This window comes from Nicotiana sylvestris, chromosome 3 (assembly GCF_000393655.2).
Source record: "Nicotiana sylvestris chromosome 3, ASM39365v2, whole genome shotgun sequence".
Lineage (NCBI taxonomy): Eukaryota > Viridiplantae > Streptophyta > Magnoliopsida > Solanales > Solanaceae > Nicotiana > Nicotiana sylvestris.
Window position 1 is genome coordinate 195,111,316 of NC_091059.1, and position 17,932 is coordinate 195,129,247.

General features: G+C 34.8%; 2 protein-coding genes across 2 annotated transcripts; one reads left to right on the top strand and one right to left on the bottom strand.

Annotated features, from left to right (window-relative positions):
* Window positions 1-6,400: 6,400 nt before the first annotated feature.
* On the top strand, window positions 6,401-7,249 carry LOC104224803 (uncharacterized). Its single transcript, XM_009776512.2, has one exon. The coding sequence runs from the start codon at window positions 6,471-6,473 to the stop codon at window positions 7,041-7,043; it is 573 nt and encodes a 190-aa protein (XP_009774814.1). The 5' UTR covers window positions 6,401-6,470; the 3' UTR covers window positions 7,044-7,249.
* Window positions 7,250-8,893: 1,644 nt separating this feature from the next.
* LOC104224795 (homeobox-leucine zipper protein ATHB-15-like) lies at window positions 8,894-17,715 on the bottom strand. The gene is made up of 18 exons (XM_009776503.2): window positions 16,723-17,715; window positions 16,325-16,484; window positions 16,139-16,239; window positions 15,910-16,000; window positions 13,874-13,969; window positions 13,685-13,798; window positions 13,517-13,600; window positions 13,108-13,263; window positions 12,949-13,023; window positions 12,732-12,838; window positions 12,458-12,650; window positions 12,170-12,355; window positions 11,971-12,051; window positions 11,058-11,192; window positions 10,646-10,971; window positions 10,161-10,266; window positions 9,813-9,962; window positions 8,894-9,207 (listed from the first exon to the last, which is right to left on the bottom strand). Exons 1-18 carry the CDS (start codon window positions 16,929-16,931, stop codon window positions 9,061-9,063), a joined length of 2,517 nt encoding a protein of 838 aa, XP_009774805.1. The 5' UTR covers window positions 16,932-17,715; the 3' UTR covers window positions 8,894-9,060.
* Window positions 17,716-17,932: the final 217 nt, after the last annotated feature.

The window sequence follows — 17,932 nt, forward strand, 5'->3', positions numbered from 1 at the left end:
CAATCTATTGTGAAACGTAAAGCGGAAAAAGGTTAAAAATATCCCTAAACTATTGAAAAAGGTTTAAAAATATCCTTCATTCATTTATTTGGCTAAAAATATTTCTCCATCCACCTTTTTTGTTCACTTATGCTCTTTGACCGTTAGGTCAGTACTGAATTAAAAATAATAATTATTTAAATTTCACGTGGCAACTTCTTATTGGCCAAAATTAAAATATCTAACCCATTAGAAAGACTCACCCATATCTACCATTTTTTTGTACTAACCCGCTTCAAACACTAACCTGATCCGAACAAAAAGTTCAAGTAAAAAACAGCCCCACTTCAATCAAACTCCATGGAACAAAAGTTTCCTGGAAGTTGCAGCGAATATATAGACGCAAATTTACTACGTGATTTTCTTTTTCTTGTTATGGCATCCAGTTCAATTTACATGATAGACACAAATTGCATTATATTCAAGATGAGTTTAATTTAATCATTTTCACGTAGCAGAAAGATCTCAAAGTGATTGATTGGAAAATATCAATAAACCGCTAGACTACCCCTAGTTTTTTGTCCCACATTATTGTTAAGAAAATCATTGACTCATTCACGTTAGGCTTTGCTTGTTTGTTTAGTTTGTTCATGAACCTTTATTCGATGATAATGCTATACATGAGATTAATCAAGAAAATGAACACATGTAAATTCATGGGTTAGATGGAAGTGGGGCGTCTTTTTCATTTGAACTTTTTATTCGGGTCAAATTAGTGTTTGGGGCGGATTAGTCCGAAAAATGGATAGATATAGGTAGGTCTTTCTAATAGGTTAGATATTTTAATTTCGACCCATAAGAAGTTGCCACGTGAAATAATTATTTTTTAAATTCAGTATTGAACCAAAAAGATGGATGGAAGGGTATTTTCAGTCCAATAGATAAATGGAGGACATTTTTAGACCTTTTTCTATAGTTCAGGGTAATTTTAACCCTTCTCCGAATGTAAAAGGAATTAAATTACGCATATGCAATAATATGAATAATTTTTACATTACTTAACTTAACCTTTTTTAACGTGAAATTATCCGTACATTCAATCGGTACAGATATACCATTAAAGCCTTGTTGCTGTTTAAGCAAACAGCCGCTATTCCTATATATATAGTATATTTTCCGTATCATCATGTTTAAAATACTAGGACAAAACGAAGATCATATGATTTTTTGAAGCACAAAAAGAAACCACGAATAAATTAGTAATAGTATATGGTTAAACTTGTCTTTTCTCAGTGTCGTCTAGCTTCCAAAACCCTAAATTATTATAGTGATCACAACTTTTAGCCGTTGGGAAAAACGATTTCTTAGCAAGGGAGGTTTCCCCAAACACGTGTCCCTTCTCGTCAAAGAAAGGAAAGAACTTCTATGCTATTTACCTAACCCATGAAATTAAACACTTGCTTTTGAGGAAAGCTCCAACTTGTGGGCATACCAAAGAGAGGAAACAATGATGAATTATTACTTTCTCTTCTTTTGTTTAACCATTCAATATTCAATATTCATTCACTCGACTCATTCGAATGTACACCACATAGTATGAATTTAAAAAAAAAAATGCTCTCTATTTAAATTTTGGGATTGTTGCACATATCCCATCAAATCTAATATTTACTTTTTTTCAGCCTATATGCATATATATTTATTTATTTTTTTGGTTAAATTGCAAACTTTTATTTAACCAAGTAAAAATATGTATATTCACCCGCTCATTTGACTCTAGAATCGGGTCCTACAAAAGTAACCAATTTTGACACTTAAGTTCTACATCCAGAACTTAATATCTATGTTAATATGGATACCTATTTATCTTTTCTAAGATCCTCTCCATTTACAATAGCTTTCGCCTATATGCATATATTATACATTGATTATACACAATTATATATATACATGTATTATATATCTATCGACCATTTTTAGTTTTAAAAGATTAAATGAACGGCTATTTGAATTAATTCTTCTTAAATTTTTAAGTTGCGGCAATTGTGAGACTATGCTTGAGTATATTTAGCTTGTCTGAATTAAGGTGCATTTTGACTACTATTTTTCTTGGTTCTACAATATACAAGAAAGCTTTTGAAATAAACTCAAAACTCGAGAACGTTTGAACAATCAACATTTTTATGACTTTGAATATCTCTACTTTTTCCCAGTTCAACCGGGGTTTCTTAATTCTCTTAAACACAGCTGTTTACAACTAAATAACTATTAAAATAAAAAGGTAAAATAATAAAAAAAGATCATATATATAATACCAGTTGCTAAAGCTGAGCATTCGTTTAATATTTGCTTATTTTAACTTAAGGAGTTTCCCTCTCATGGTTTTGTTTTCGCTTTTTGAAGCTCACAACGCATTTTGAAGCTTTTAAAAGTGATTAACTAAATAGAGTAGCAATGTTTAGGCCGTATTAGTGAAAAGCAAAAGGATTTGCAATTTGCTGTTGTCTCTGATCGATTAAGTTACCTAATTCGATGTACTTTGCATTGGACTGTACTTGTTATCTATGTACCAAAGGACTACCTTTTCTGCCACAGAAAGGAAAAGAAACCCACTACTTAAGATAGTTCATGCAAAATTTCACGTGTTCTCTGCTTGAATAGCTGTTTAGCACAAATCTTATTCCTACTCCATTTTTAATATATTTATTTGAGAATGAAAAAGGTAAAATCCTGAAGAGATATTTGACAAGTTATAACACCATATATATTTTACATTATCAGAGTTTTTATACTAAACTAGATTATCCCCTTGCAGATTCTTGTTCATGATCGAGTTGTGCTCCTGGATGTAAAATATCTTAATACTTTTTCTATTTTTTTGTTTTTTGCTCCGAAATGGAATGGAGCAATTTCTAGCTGAAATGACATCACATAGCTACTTTTAGTCATGCTATTTAAAATATATTCACAGTTTATAATATATTTAAAGATTAGTCAATTTGCTCAAACTTCAGGACACAACATCCTGAAGTTTAAACCTCAAAGTGCAAACTTCAAGACTTCATTTCCTAAAGTTTGAAAATTGTATCCATTCAAATCTTATGTGCTGAATTTTAAATTAACAGTTCAGAAATTCAAGACACTTAATCATGAATTTCAAATTAGTAGCTCAAAAATTCCGGACCCTAAGTCTTGAATTTCAAACTAGCAGCTCAAAAATTCAGGATACAAAAATTCAGGTTACTTAGTCCTAAAGTTTGGATGAATTAGATAATCTTTAAATACATCATAAATTATGAATATATTTTAAATATCGTGCTTAAATGTGGCTACTTGTGCACTAATATGGGCAATAAGATAATGGCCCAGTTCCGTGCTCCTATATATATCTTATGGGCTGACCGGACATCTTTGATAACTTTGGGCCTCCTCTATCTCTGGTTCACGAAAGAGGAATACCCGATTAGGCGAAATATTTGATTTGATTGCCTCATTTTCCGGGAAGAATTCAAAACTAGTCAAATTTACAAGTGGTCATTTAAAAGTAGCCACAATTTTAAAAGTAATCGAAATTTAGCCACTTTTCATGTAAAGATAAATCTTAACAAAACTACTAGTCAAAATCCGGAAAAATACTCCAGTATAATATATTGGAGTTCCAGTATACTTATGCTGGAACTCCAGTATAATAAACCGGTCCAGCATAATATACTGGATATTGGAGCATCGGTGCTCCAATCTCTAGTATATTATACTGCAACTTTCCGCGTGTTGGAGTTCCAGCATAATATGCTGGAAGTTCATACACAGGTGCACCGATCTCTAGTATATTATGCTGGAATTTTCTGTGTTGCAACAAAATAGTGGCTATTTTTCAATGACTTTGCAAACGTTGGCTATTTTTGAATGACCAGTCTGAAAACTGGTTAGCCCGTGCTATTTTTACTCATTTTTCAGAAGTAGAAAATGAGCCAATCAAAAAGTCCTTAAGAAAAGCACGACAATAACTAGACTGAGCTATAGTCCCTTTGTCTGCTTGTAACGGTGAAAAACGTCACTTTTCATGCTCTCCGCTAAAAAATGCATCATATTATAGGAATCGGCAAAGACCTGGCACAAGTCTTCGAAGGAAGTATTCATCGCAATCATCACTACTTTCTATCGAGGGCATGGTATGCATCTTGTTTTCTGGTCTTGTTTAATAGATGTTGAGTGCCGCTTCACAATATGATATCCAACTTAATTAACCTCATAAGTCATAAATGTTTGACTTTGTAAAATGCCATAGTAATTTAGCGTATTCATTGTGTCATATATGCTGGTAACGTACGTGCATGTACCACTAATATTTCGGTAACTTCGTGTTTTGGAATAACTGACATGCGCAACAATAATGCCTACAATACAAAGACCTTTAGTTGTGAGACATAAATATAATACTTCTTATAAGATAGTCTATCATTAGATGCTACCAATAGATAATATAATTATGTCTAATCAAAGCTATTTTCTTTTATTCACCTTCACATGAAGAGAAGGGAAACGATCGATCATATAAAAGTTAGATATTTCTCAAACTTCCAACATCAGCCAAGAGAAACTTTAAGTGTATACTTCAGCATTAAGTTTCAGCCACACAAAGAAAGCCTCATCTAGTATTATATACAAGCTTCATTTTTTCGCATGCATTCATTGCAACTAATGGTTCTGATCATTTACGATGCAGCAATAATTTTATTCTTTATATACATATCAAGAAACCTGTGATTTGATGGAGACGTTGTTACATCCTTTTAATTAGTTACTGCCATAAACAACATGAACGATAAGTTATATATGTATGTATGTTATATCTAATGCCGGAGCCATGATTTGAAGTTTATGGATTTAGGATTGTAGTTTGTTTATGTTATTGGGTTCTAAATTAGTCATAATTTATATATATTATTTAATTAATTTCATAAGGCAAATACATGATTTGGGCCAAAGCTATTTGATTCGGCCGAACCGTATCCATCAGCTAGCTCCGCCTAATAATAACATGATAACTACAGTTTCACGTGAATAGGGGGAGACTGATGGTCTAATATTTGCATACGTATCCTTTCTAAAGTATGACTTTGGTCTTCTTTGGGAAGGGAAAAAAAGTTGGTTAAAACTTAAGTTGAATGGTCGATTGAGGCCAACTTGTGATGTCAAGCAAATTGATCTCTTTTTTGTAGTGGCTACTGATCATAGACGTACCTCAACCAAGGAAGTAGTTATACATGTGTTTTTTAAAACCATCGAAAAGAAAAAGTAAATGAAGGTAGCAAAAATGCATATTTAATTTATATTTTAAAATATAATAAATTCAGGTCATGCTAGATCTATTTTTTAATGCTATATTCAATTACTAAAAGAAAATTCCGACACCGAACATTGGAAAATAATATTTTCATTTCATAGTAAATAACAGCAAACATAATACGATGTAAACTATCCAATTTTTCAACTGATTTTTTATAGAATTTAAGTTTTAAGCATTGATAACCCATGCAACTTGTTATTATAGGTTAAAACTGCGTTGATGGTGTAAAAATATTTACATTATCGGTTATATATAACTTAAACTCTTTTGATAATTTTTTATTTATTATGTGAGTATAAATGTACTAAAACTTATAAAGTACACAAAAACTATTTCAGCTTGATAAATTTTTAGTTAGTGTAGTCGCAGAAATGGTTTTACTTGTTAAAAAGTAACTACGCCTCATAAAACAAGATACATAATTATCTATTTATTAAACTCGGTGTAAATCAAGAATATTTATGCATTGAAAACTTTTAATGTGCATCTGAAGGAGGATAAGTATTTGTTATTCGTCATTTCTTTCTTAACAATCTATAATTTACATTTGAGCTCAGTGAAATTAATGTATTTTTGATGTCCCAAAGCAATATAGCAAATAGAGCAAAGCGTGGCATAAGATCATGCACGTACCTTAAACTATCCGTGCAATATTGATTGATTTTTTAAAATTTTCTTAACTATCCGTGTAATTTAATTAATTACATTTATATTAGGTTGTTTGGCTGATTTTTCATGTTACGAATTTACTTGTTTCCCTTCTAATATATACTATAGAGAAGTTATACAATGAAAACAACAATAACCCAGTGAAATTCTACAAGTAGGGTCCAATGAGGGTAGCGTGTACACGGACGTTATTCTTAGCAAAATAAGATAAAGGTTTATACAATGAAAAATCTAGTAAATTCAAGACAATTCATGCAAAGTAGAAATGAAAAGTGACATGTAAGTTCCCATGGTCCACAACTTAGTAACTTTCCAGCTTCCAACTTGAAAAAACAAACAGCAGCCAACAACTATAAATAGCAACCTACAATCTTCATCTTTTCCTATCCTTAGTTACATGATCTCAACTCCATACACCCATTTATATAATTAGCAATATTCTTTCCAAATTAAAGTACATTTTTCTTCTCAAATGGCACCACATGGAGAGACAATTCCCAGTTCCAACAACATTCGAACAAAAAACCTAAACAAACCTCCACGTCTCTCAAACGATAGCCTAAAAAGGACAATGTCCGATATCTCGTTCGATTGGATGAACAAAGAAGATACTATTGATGAGTCAAATCTGCCTCCAATATCCGAAGTAGAAAATGCAAAATGCGAGTGTTGTGGAATGAGTGAAGAATACACTTCCGAATACATTAATCGTGTTCGAAAAATGTATTCGGGTAAGTGGATATGTGGACTTTGTACTGATGCAGTGAAAGAAGAAGCAGGAAAAAATGGAGGAAAGAATGAAGAAGCATTAAGTATTCATATGAATGCTTGTAGTAAGTTTAATAAATTTGGTAGGGCATATCCAGTTCTTTATCAAGCTGAGGCTATGAGAGAGATGTATAAAAAGAGCACTAAGGGAATAATGAGGGCTAAATCTATTAGTCCAAGGGACAGAATTATTCCAAAGAAGGGTGGGATTACAAGAACAAATAGTTGCATTCCTGCAATTACTAAAGAGATGAATGATCTTAATATTGCAACCTAGCTAATTAATATTATGGATAAGCTTCGGAGTAATTAAACAACTAATTATTACCCAAGTGAGGTTTTTAGGTTTGTTACCCAAGTTTTTAACCTTTTACTCATCATGTTATTAGCTTTTTAACGTCATGTTTACAGTCCAAGTTACTGATCTGACGTTTATTCACCCTCAACGGAGTTGTGCTAATAATAAAGTTAAACTTGTACTGCTATTGATCTCAAGACTTAATTATTTTGTAGTAAGTCTTATCTGATATTGTTTGTGTTTGAAGTGCTTTAATTTAGCCTAGCAAAAAAAGAGAAAAGATCAATGCTTACACGGTAATACTTGTATGTATTCGGCTTTTCGCTTAAAAAGAAAAAAAAAGATGCATCGAACTATCCCACATTCACGCAAGGTTCAGGGAAGGGCCGCATCCAAGGGGATAGGCTATGCATCCTACTTTAATACAAACATTAATGGTTGATTTCACGGCTCGAACTCATGACCTATAGGTCACACGCTGAGTTGCCTACTTTTTGTGCATGTGCAGTAAAAGAAGGTTTTGTGCAATTTTAATACTAATCGGGGGGAAAAAATTCCATCATCATATATTTTTGTTATTTCATCTTTCATGAGCTTGCATCAACTGTTTTCTAATTATGTTTATTTAAGCGAAAAGAAAGGACAAAATGATGGCTGCTACCTCAGCTCCAATAGTTGAATATGAATGAAAACAAAGAAAAATCAAGTCTGATCGCAGCAAAAGACCGTAAGCAGGGGAGATCCCTGTTGTTAGAGCAACTGTAACCTCCGTTCCAATTTATATAAACCCGTTTGACTAGACATGAAGTTTAAGAAAAATGAGACTTTTTGAATTTGTGGTCCTAAACAAATCAAAAAGGGATCCAGAGTATTTGTGTGGTTATAAAAGCTTCTCATTAGGGATAGAATTGAAAGTTTAAACCAAATTGTTTCCAAATTTAGAAAAGAAACATTCTTTTTTAAACGAAAAAAAAAAATATGTGCTACAAACCCAAATAACACCAAAGTATATTGTATTGATAAATTGGCAGTAATAGGAACAACTCAGCTAAAGGAAATTACAAAGAACTCAAACACCACAAGAATGGGGATGAGAAGACACAGAGAGAAGGAAGATGAGAGGCACAGAACTTTCGCATAATACAAGCCTACTGTAATTCTTATTCTACTGGCTATTTATAGGGAAGCCAAACAAAGTCTGTTAATTTAACTTGGTCAGGTGCATGTGCATTTTCAGCTATTTCGGTATTCATAACAATATGTTCACATAAACTGAAACGGAGGGAGTAGTAAAATTTTGACTACGATGAAAGTGAAAGATCTTAACAAAAAATGAAAGGCTATCGCCGTATATTTTTGCTCGTTGCATCGTTCCTGACCTTGCTTCACTGATTTATATTCATGTTTCTTTTCGAACATGAAAGGAAAGGACAAAATGAAGCTATAACGTCGCGCTAGCAATTGAATATGACTGAAACCACAGAAAATTCAAACATGACCCTAGCAAAAGACTATAGGCAAGATCACTGGTTGGAGTAGCTGACCAAGATAGTTACACAGGTTCCAGTGAAAGATGGTTCACACGAATCAAACACGTGGTTCATACCCATGTCATTTACTTAAAACCTTACTCAAAACAAACTTTAAATTATTAGAATACAATTTTTTACCCCTCAAAACCTCCCTTTAAATGGTTACTCCTAGTGATAGTAGATTATTAGCCAGTTGCGATTATCTTCCTTTGCCCTTCCATGCAAAAAGTATATTAAGTTCACATTCGTAATAATCCCATATCCACTCTCCCAATAGATATACGGGACTATTTCAAGTAGCACAAGGCATCAAAGACATAGCATAAACTTCCCGAGTAGCAAGGAAAGCATAATAAACAAGTCTCACAAACCAAACTAGTTCAAAATGGTTCTTAGGGAGATATTTAAGGGTTCTTAGGTTTGAGTTTATTGATCCCTCAAAAGCAGATCTAGACAAAAGTATCTTAGACAAACGACCAGTTCACAAACATGAAACAGATGCAGTGAGGACTATCTTCTTCATTCATAACTTTCCACGCCACTGCTCTCTCGTAAGAAATAGGTCTACTCATGCTCGACAAGCAAATGCCCCCTTGAAGACATGCAAAACCCTGTCAATGAATTATGGCAATATAGTTAGAACTGCTGCGATCGTGATATTCAATATCAAGGAAAGTTCAACATGACTAAGAAGCTACTGCTCACTTTTTCGTCTTAGAAAGATGAGTAATCAAGAGTTTTGATGCAACTCTTACTGTTTGCGCCAATGTTCCCCTTCACTGATTAATTTTTATTAGGGTGAGCGTATTTTATCTTGTGAATTCTTGCCGACCTTCTAAGACAACAACAGCAACCCAGTGTAATCCCACAAGTGGGGTGGGGAGGGTAGGATGTACGCAGCCTTAGAGAGACTTTCTAAGAATTAGGTTTATTTCAGGTGTTGGCGTAACTGGTAAAGTTGTTGCCATGTGATCAGGAGGTCAAAGGTTCGAGCCGTGGAAACAGCCTCTTGCAGAAATGCAGGGTAAGGTTGTGTACGATAGACCCTTATGGTTCGGCCCTTCCCCGGACCCCGCGCATAGGGGGAGCTCTTTTTTTCAGGTGTTACTGGATCAGTTTGACGTGGTTAACATAAGCACACTGTAATCACATCTACAAGACCACCCAATCACTTCTTTGCTACATTCAATTTTTCCACATTTAAAGGAATACTAACCTGTTGCATTATCTGTGGGAACTCAGTGCAGAGGTTCTTCTTTCCGTGATCATCGAAAATTTTCTCCAAGGTAATATCTTGAAGTGCAACCAATGTTGTCTCAAGCATGTCAAGACCAGCCTGATTTGCAAACGTGAAAACTGGCATAGCCTGCATAATTATTGAACTTAAGAATTCAGTGCTCGGAAGAACTAAACTTGCAACCAAAATAAATAATGAAAAGCTGTCAAAATCCCTAATGACAAATCGGAAAAAGTTTCTTCTAATTTGGCGGCATCAGAGGGCTGCATAGAGAGTCCCCAACAAGCAAAAGAATGATATGAGATTGACATGAGAAAGTGCTGAAACCTTAGCAGAGCAGCAGATAATAGCATCCGAGTGATGCCATAGGCTTTTGAGGATTGATTCACTTCCTTCAGCAATCGATTTCAGAAGTTCCACACCCAAAAAGCACCTTAAGAAGCAAAAAAAATAATTAAAAAATAATCAAGGGACATCTATGTCAAACTCCATAACTCAATCAGAGGCAGACAAATCAAAGAAAGAAATCAAGCTTAAAGAAAAGGAGGGTCACACCCCTTTTTTAGAGGCAGGTAACCATTTTTTTATATCACAACAAAGATAAATCAGAGCGAATGATGAGCCAATTTCTGGAAAATGAGACACATGATAATCTAAACATTATACATATAAACCAACTAAGGTTGCCATAAAGTCATGTATATTATCCAGAATTTGATATAGTAAATCACATGCACAATAGCTGACCTGTGACAATCATGACTTAAAGAGTGTTCCTGTTTTAGGCACACATGCAAGTATATACAACAAACCTGTAACTTTGGAAGATCCAACGAGCTAATGTATGTGCTTCAGGAGTACCCAATGGCAGACGAAGACCTCCATGGGAACCCAAGTGAGACGGTGAAAGTGCTAATGCAACCCTCTGAACAGATGAAATAATGCTTCGAACATACTGTCGAGCCATTGAAGCAACATTCTCTTGCATGTGGCTTTCAAATGCAAATTGAAAAGCAATTGTCATGACAGATCTTGATGTGCCACCATTTGTGTGAAGGTCATTGCCCACTTTGTTTTCAGCTGGGCCAGTCTCAAGAGCAGAAGTAAGATCAAGGGTGCGGTTCGGACTGGAGGATTCCTGCACAAAGTTCCATATTAGCAAAAACATGGAGGATTAGAAACCTCAAAAAGAAAAAGTGCTAATGGGAGAATACAAATGCTAACCTTTCCAGATTCGAGAGAAATAATGCGAAACCCAGACGGGAGCAATGGTGCATCATCAGCAAACGAGGCATCAATAGGAGCAAATATGAGTTCGGCAGAGGTTCCAACAGCGTTTTCATCCATTCCACTGCATAGCTGTCAAAAAACATGTAAAGTGACTATTACCACAAGTATCAGACACAGGTAAAAAAGCAATACGAGAGCAGAAAATATTGCAGCCTGCTCAGAAACAATGAAACGCCCAAGTCTCATTGGAATCAAATTCCACAGTATCTGTTTCCAGATTCCTATTTTAAGAGGAGAGCAAGGAAATCAAAAGAGTGGTTATAAACCATGTTAAGAGTCAACAGATGCCCACAATACTCAGCTTTCTACCACAGAATTGACCAATATGAGTCCAGTTAAATAGTCATGGTGTGCTAATATAAGTGTTAAGGAGTCATCGGCCACAATGCAAGAAAGTGAAACATTAGATCATGCATAATGAGTTTTGCCAAACAAGATAGGAGATTTATTATCCAAAACGGATTAATCATGGTTCTAGATAACTTCTCAAAGCCTGTGAATTAACTAAGACGCTCCAAAACAAATATGTTAGCAGCACACATATTGATTAAAGTTGCGTTTTTTCCATACTACATAATACACTTTAAATTTCTAACTTTTCCATACTAAAAGTTTCTTTTTTGACTTTGCTTGTTGATGTAATGCCATGTTCCACACATCAGAAAAATCTTTCAATTCAAGGAAAGACATTCTCATATTCTGCCATTAAAGTAGATGCAAATATAGAAACATTGTCTTCAAATATATAATTTTTGATAAAATTAGATTTCATTTTATACTGCACCAGAAAGGTTGAAAATATGGACAGCACAAGGACTAAATTTACATGGGGAAAAATAAAACTTACTTGCAACAGAAACATATCTCTTGGCATTATAGCATCCTCAGGAGAATGGCCAACTCCTTCCAACTTAATGACTTCCAGCAACTACTAAGCAAAAAAGGAGCACATCATCAGAAACTAAGACAAGAAAATCCCCAAGAAAGACTGGAACAGTTTTAGGCATGCAAAACAATGTAAGATTAAATAAATCAACTAAGCTTGCCTCTTCATGCTCAACAGTATGTGCCAGTGGAAGTATCACTTGACCCCCAAAGTTACCAACTCGAGTCCCAGGAAGGCAACAGGGACCAACTTTGATGGCAGCAGCAGAGTAAGCATCAATATTGTTGTCTGCCCATTCAGATCGATGCTCCCGCAGAAACCTCAGAAGTATAGCAGGAGGCACATTCTAAACAATAAAAATAAGAAACCTTTATTTATCCACTTGCACAAACAGGAAACCTGCAATCAAATTTTATAGGCTTCAAAGTATTGAGTGAAGTGAACAGACCTGTAGAAGCATTGACGCTTTTGCACACATAACCGCATTGCTCAAAGATGAAAATCCATTTGCAAAAGAAAGGTTTAGGCCCATCAATTTGTCAGGAGAAGAGTTCACAAGGATGGTAATATCATCCATTCCGTCACTACCGAGCATTGACCAACCCTCATCAGTCAAACCATTCAGAGCCTCATTGAAGCCTCTGCCAAAATAATTGATTTTAATTACTTAAAAAAACTCTAGAACACTGAAAGAGCATCCACCAAAAAGAGGATTTCCAAACCTGCTCAACCTCTGGCTTAATGCGCGTAGAGCTGCTGGTCGTCTTCCCCAGTTACTGACATTAGTCTGTGAAACCTCTTGTGCAATCTGTCTGAGGTATCGTAGAGCCTGCGAAGAGGATGCGATTTGAGTGTCCAGAATGCAAATAGAAAGTGGGCCTGCGAAGAGGATGCGATTTCCAACATGTGGTATTAACCAATTTGAAAGAGAATTCTTACTGCCACTGTCGTCTTCTGAGCTAGCACTGCTGATGACTCATAAAGTGGGCGCAACACTTCCGGCACACTCCATGCCTAACAATAATAATATCGTCAACCATAACAGCGAAGGAGTAGGCACAGTGAAACAGAGCAGGAAATAATGGACTACAACTCTACCTCTAAATTCATATGATCGACAATGTGGATAATTGAACCACCTCCCTCACAAGGTCTAATCAGGTATCCACTAGGTAGGATTTCTGCTCTCACAAAATTCTGAACTGGTGGCATACTAGGACCATTTTGAGTATTTCCAAGTGACCTTTCACACACCTAGGCATTTTATCAAATGAGACATGTTAGTTCACGCTGCATGTGAATAAACGTAAAGAAAGTGAAGGTGCAACTGGAGAAAATTCTCAAGCTTTCTATGATATACAACAGCCGCTAAGTTATACCAACATGGATTGCTACTTCCTCCGACACATTTCAGTGACATTGGAGAAATTTACACATTGTCCAGAGACTTCACAAATTATAATTTGTGATATTGGAAGAGTACTAACTAGACAAAATAAATCCTTACCACGAGACTGCCATCATCCATAACAGTTGTATACCGCAACAGCCAGAAGTCACGGGCAGGTGCCAGCGTCGTTGGTGCATAAAGCTAAAAATAAAGTATTTTCTCAGTTCAAGAAGGTATAGAGAGAACAAATACACAAACACGAGAAGTAACATTACAGTAACCTACCTGCATGTAAAGAAGTTCAATGGTTCCACCATTGGCAGTAGGCAGCACATTGAGAACATCAACGGCCCGGCAGTCGCGAAACCAAGAGGGGCGATCCTTAAGGATTTCAGCAACCTGGGGAGATCTCACAGAATTAATTTCATGTTAGAGTGCCAGAAACATAAATTTAGAAATAGATGATCAACTTACCCTCGTTGGCTCTAGACCAACCAGGCCACAGGCTCGTGCTGCCACGCCCGTGCAACCATGAGAAATAGCAATGATTCCAATGGAATCCGGACCAGGCTGTTCATTTCAACAGAGAGATGATTAGATAGAGTTAAATCAGTACCGAGAGTTTGGACCAGAAATAATATGGCTACAAAAAGAAGGAAAAAAAGGAGACATGAAAATGTGTCATGATACACTAATGTCCTCACAGTTTCTGAATGATTGGTATTGATCAAGCAAATAAGCAATAAGCCCAAGGGAGGACAACTTTTCTATAAATATGAGCCTGAGGTCCGACACTAATGCACCAAAATGTAGTAGTGAGAATACCATCCCAAGACTGTAAGATTGTGGCATTTTATAACTCTTTATAAGTTAATTATGGTATGACTTATATTAATCTCCGGCATGAGAAGATATGTATGATAATTGAAAATTAAAAAAACCTGATCATAATGATGGCTGTTAATAATACTCTTTATATTGTTTTTAACATATTATGGGATCTGTAAGAGGTTCGCTGCTTAGTGCATAACTTTAAAAAATATGATTGGTTTTAATTACATAAAAAATTGTAAGCTAATAATAACCTTGGCCTATTTCCATACCTAACTCCAATTTAACATTTAGTTTATAATCTATCTTATGTACTAAAACTAAAATCGACATAAATTTTTCACAATTAATTACTAATTTTATCAAATAAAACACATTTCTAAGAAAACAATAGGAAAAAATGAGGAGAACAAGCAAGAGATGGTTAGTTAAACAGATAATAATACAATGGAGATTTTCCATTTTAAGGTCGTATGCCAGTATAGTTTAATGCATGGATTGCTGCTATTCAGTTTCACATTGGCTTTATGTTAAAACAATCTGATCCTTCCATTTCAATTTATGTGAACCTATGAGGGTTAAACTGACTAATTTTTTGAGTGAATTCTACCACAAGTATTTTCAAAATTTTTGAATTAAAATTTACACATTCAAAAACTACAAAGAAAGTATTACAAGTTACAATAGTTAGCAATTCAAAATATTCAAAAATATTTGCAATAAACTGGTCAAGGAGAATCTTGTTTGACTCACCTAATAATAATAGGTTCACATAAATTGAAATGGATGGAGTATAACTTACAGCACAATTAATCGAGTACTATAAGTACAATAACATGAAAGTGACAACCAAACCATTGAATATTAATACAAAATTAAAGATTCCTGCACCATCAAGCCACCTAAAGATGATAATTAGAGTAGTATGCTATATGCTAGAAAATAAAACGTTTTACCTATTATATCATTAAAATAAAACGTTTTACATGTTTTATGACAATATGGGGTTGGTTTGTAGAGTGCATTACAGAAAATAATGCATGCATTAGCTTTGCGTATTAGTAATACCTTGTTTGGTACACTCTTTCAACCTATGTATAACTAATACAAGCATTAGTTATACACCCTATTCGTTATTATCCTATGTATAGCTAATGCATAGCAAACCATGGTGTTAGCAATACCAAGGCTATTAATGCATGTGTTAGCATGATTAAAGACAAAATTATACTTAAAGTCCTTTAAAGCTAAAGAATATGGAGCGCCCGATAAACCCCAATTGCATCATAGGAATCACAAAAAACGGTTCTTTCGAATAGTGGATTTGTTTCTGTATTTTGTTGAATCTTTTTCACGGCTCGATAGATTAGATAATTTGATAAGCCAATGATTTTTTTCCGTGTGTCAAAATACAGTCTTTTTTTGAATAACTAATTTTCTTAAAAATTATGCCATGCATTCTAATTTTTAATATACTACACCAAACAATGGATAAGAAATAATCTCTGCATAACTAATGCTTGCATTGCTAACCCATGTATTACTAATTCCTGCATAACTAATACACCTTATTCAACACTATTCTTATACACACTATCAAACAACCCCTATATGTGTATATAAGTTAAATTTTTAATTTAGTTAATTGTGAAAAGCCATTATTTTAATTTAAAAAATACCTTCATTCCAGGCATTTGGACCCACTCAACAGCAGTTCCAGTAGCCTTTGAAAGAAACTCTGCTAAAGTTTCTTCTGCAATGGACAAAAGCCTGGAAAAGCACAACAACAAAAACAACAACAAAAATTGGCGTAAGGCACAAACACAAAAAACAAGGAAAATGGTCACAACTCAGAAACCACGATGTTTACAAGAAAAGGACCCAACAACTGTAATCCCACTCACTAACCCTGCAGGACTAGCATCCCTTGGCGGATGCTGAGATGTCAAGTGGTGTTGACCACTCGTCACCACTGATTCACAACTCGTATCTTTTGTTGCAAGCGTTGTCTGCATTTATAGAAAAAAACAAGCCTTATTATCTTGATGATAAGGAACAACAATGGTTTTACAGATATAGGGGGAAAATTCTTACACTGTGAGTTTGCCTGCGAAAGTAACCATTTTCATAAACCAGTTGTGAAACTTGCTTCTGCAATCTGTCATTCTCTTCCATTAATAGCTTGTTCATTGCCGTCAGCTTCCTATTCACAGCTTGAAGCCGTGACGCCTCTTTCCTCTGTTTCTCTCTGCATCTACATTTATCCAAAATTGAATAAACAACAAAAAAATTTGTCATTCACACATAATGTAGGGCAACCCGGTTCATGCATATTGTTGAACAAAGAAAAAACATAGAGAAAATAGCTAGGAACTCGAAAAATGTAATATTTAAAGCATAATTTAGGAAATAAAGGGGGTAATATTTAACAAAAGAATATATATATATAAATATAAAAAAAATAGTAGAGTAGAAAATTGTACAAGTAGTACCTTCGATTCTGGAACCAGACTTTGATTTGTTTAGGTTCAATATGGGAGAGAATAGGACATTCACGGATAAGTTGCTGACGGCGCATGGAACTAGGTTTAGGGCAATCATGATAAAGCCTCTCAAGTGCTTCAACCTGCTCAGGTGTATACCGGACATATTTTCCATTATCCATTACTGACGACGTCTTACCATCCTTGCAGGAAGCCATTGCTTGATTTACAAATATGCCCTTCAAAATTTTACTTCTCAAAAAACAAGCACAGCACTTTGCTTCAAGCACTTGAGACTTTTAGCATTATTCTTGTCTTTTCTTTTCTTTGTTTGGAGCTCTGAACAAAATGAGAATGTCTGTGAAATGGAGTTGGAAATGACCTTTTCTTGGTAATACTAAAAGAGAGAATAGTTCTCGAAATGCAAGAAAAACCAATTACCAAACTGAAACGGCACTATATTTCCTTGGCGTCAAGCACTAGACAACTTGTTGTATCTTTCGATTTCAGAGCTTCCAATAAACTAAAAATATACTCACTTATCTTTCACCATTACCAAAAAAAAACGAAGTCTCCTTGTATTTTTCCTTAAACTCCTACTAATACTTCTCCATTATTCCTTAGAAATTTCCAAGCTTCTTTTTCCTTTCCCTTAATACAACCAAAACAGTAAAGCTAACACCAACCAACCAACCTTTGGATCTTGAAACAAGATAAGAAGTACTGGGATATTTGCTAAAAGATCCAAACTTTAGGCCTCAGAAGAAGTAATCAAAAAACTAAGAAACAGATCTTCATGGCTATGAATTAGTTTCCAGCTGAAAATTTTAGTACCCAAACTTTGTAGTAGCAGCATCTTTAATTAAAGGGTTTGAACAGAAAAGTAAACCAACTTCACCAGCCCCCTACCAAATTTTCAAAGTACGGACGCCATGAAAGACAACAGCGGAAGATCTTGTAGGCATAATGATATTATCAGAGAAGGGATCTTGAATTGAATACAGTGAATGAAATTGAGGGGTGTAAAAGTAAAGGTATAAACCCCGGATTTGAGAGCGACTGAGAGAGAGAAATAAGGGTTTTTATTTGGATTTGGGAAAGTGGTTTTAGAGGTATCTACGCAGAAGCAATGGGTATATCAGTGGTCCGTCTGTCAACTTCTTTCGGCTTTAGTACAGTGTGGGGAGAGAGGATATTCTTGGCTTCTTTTTACTACTCT

Coding starts and splice junctions, on each gene's coding strand:
- LOC104224803 (XM_009776512.2), top strand. CDS start 6,471: ATGGCACCACATGGAGAGACAATTCCCAGTTCCAACAACATTCGAACA.
- LOC104224795 (XM_009776503.2), bottom strand. CDS start 16,931: ATGGCTTCCTGCAAGGATGGTAAGACGTCGTCAGTAATGGATAATGGA. Junction 12,651..12,731: donor TTAAGCCAGAGGTTGAGCAG/GTTTGGAAATCC, acceptor TTATTTTGGCAG/AGGCTTCAATGAGGCTCTGA. Junction 10,972..11,057: donor TTTCTCTCGAATCTGGAAAG/GTTAGCATTTGT, acceptor AACTTTGTGCAG/GAATCCTCCAGTCCGAACCG.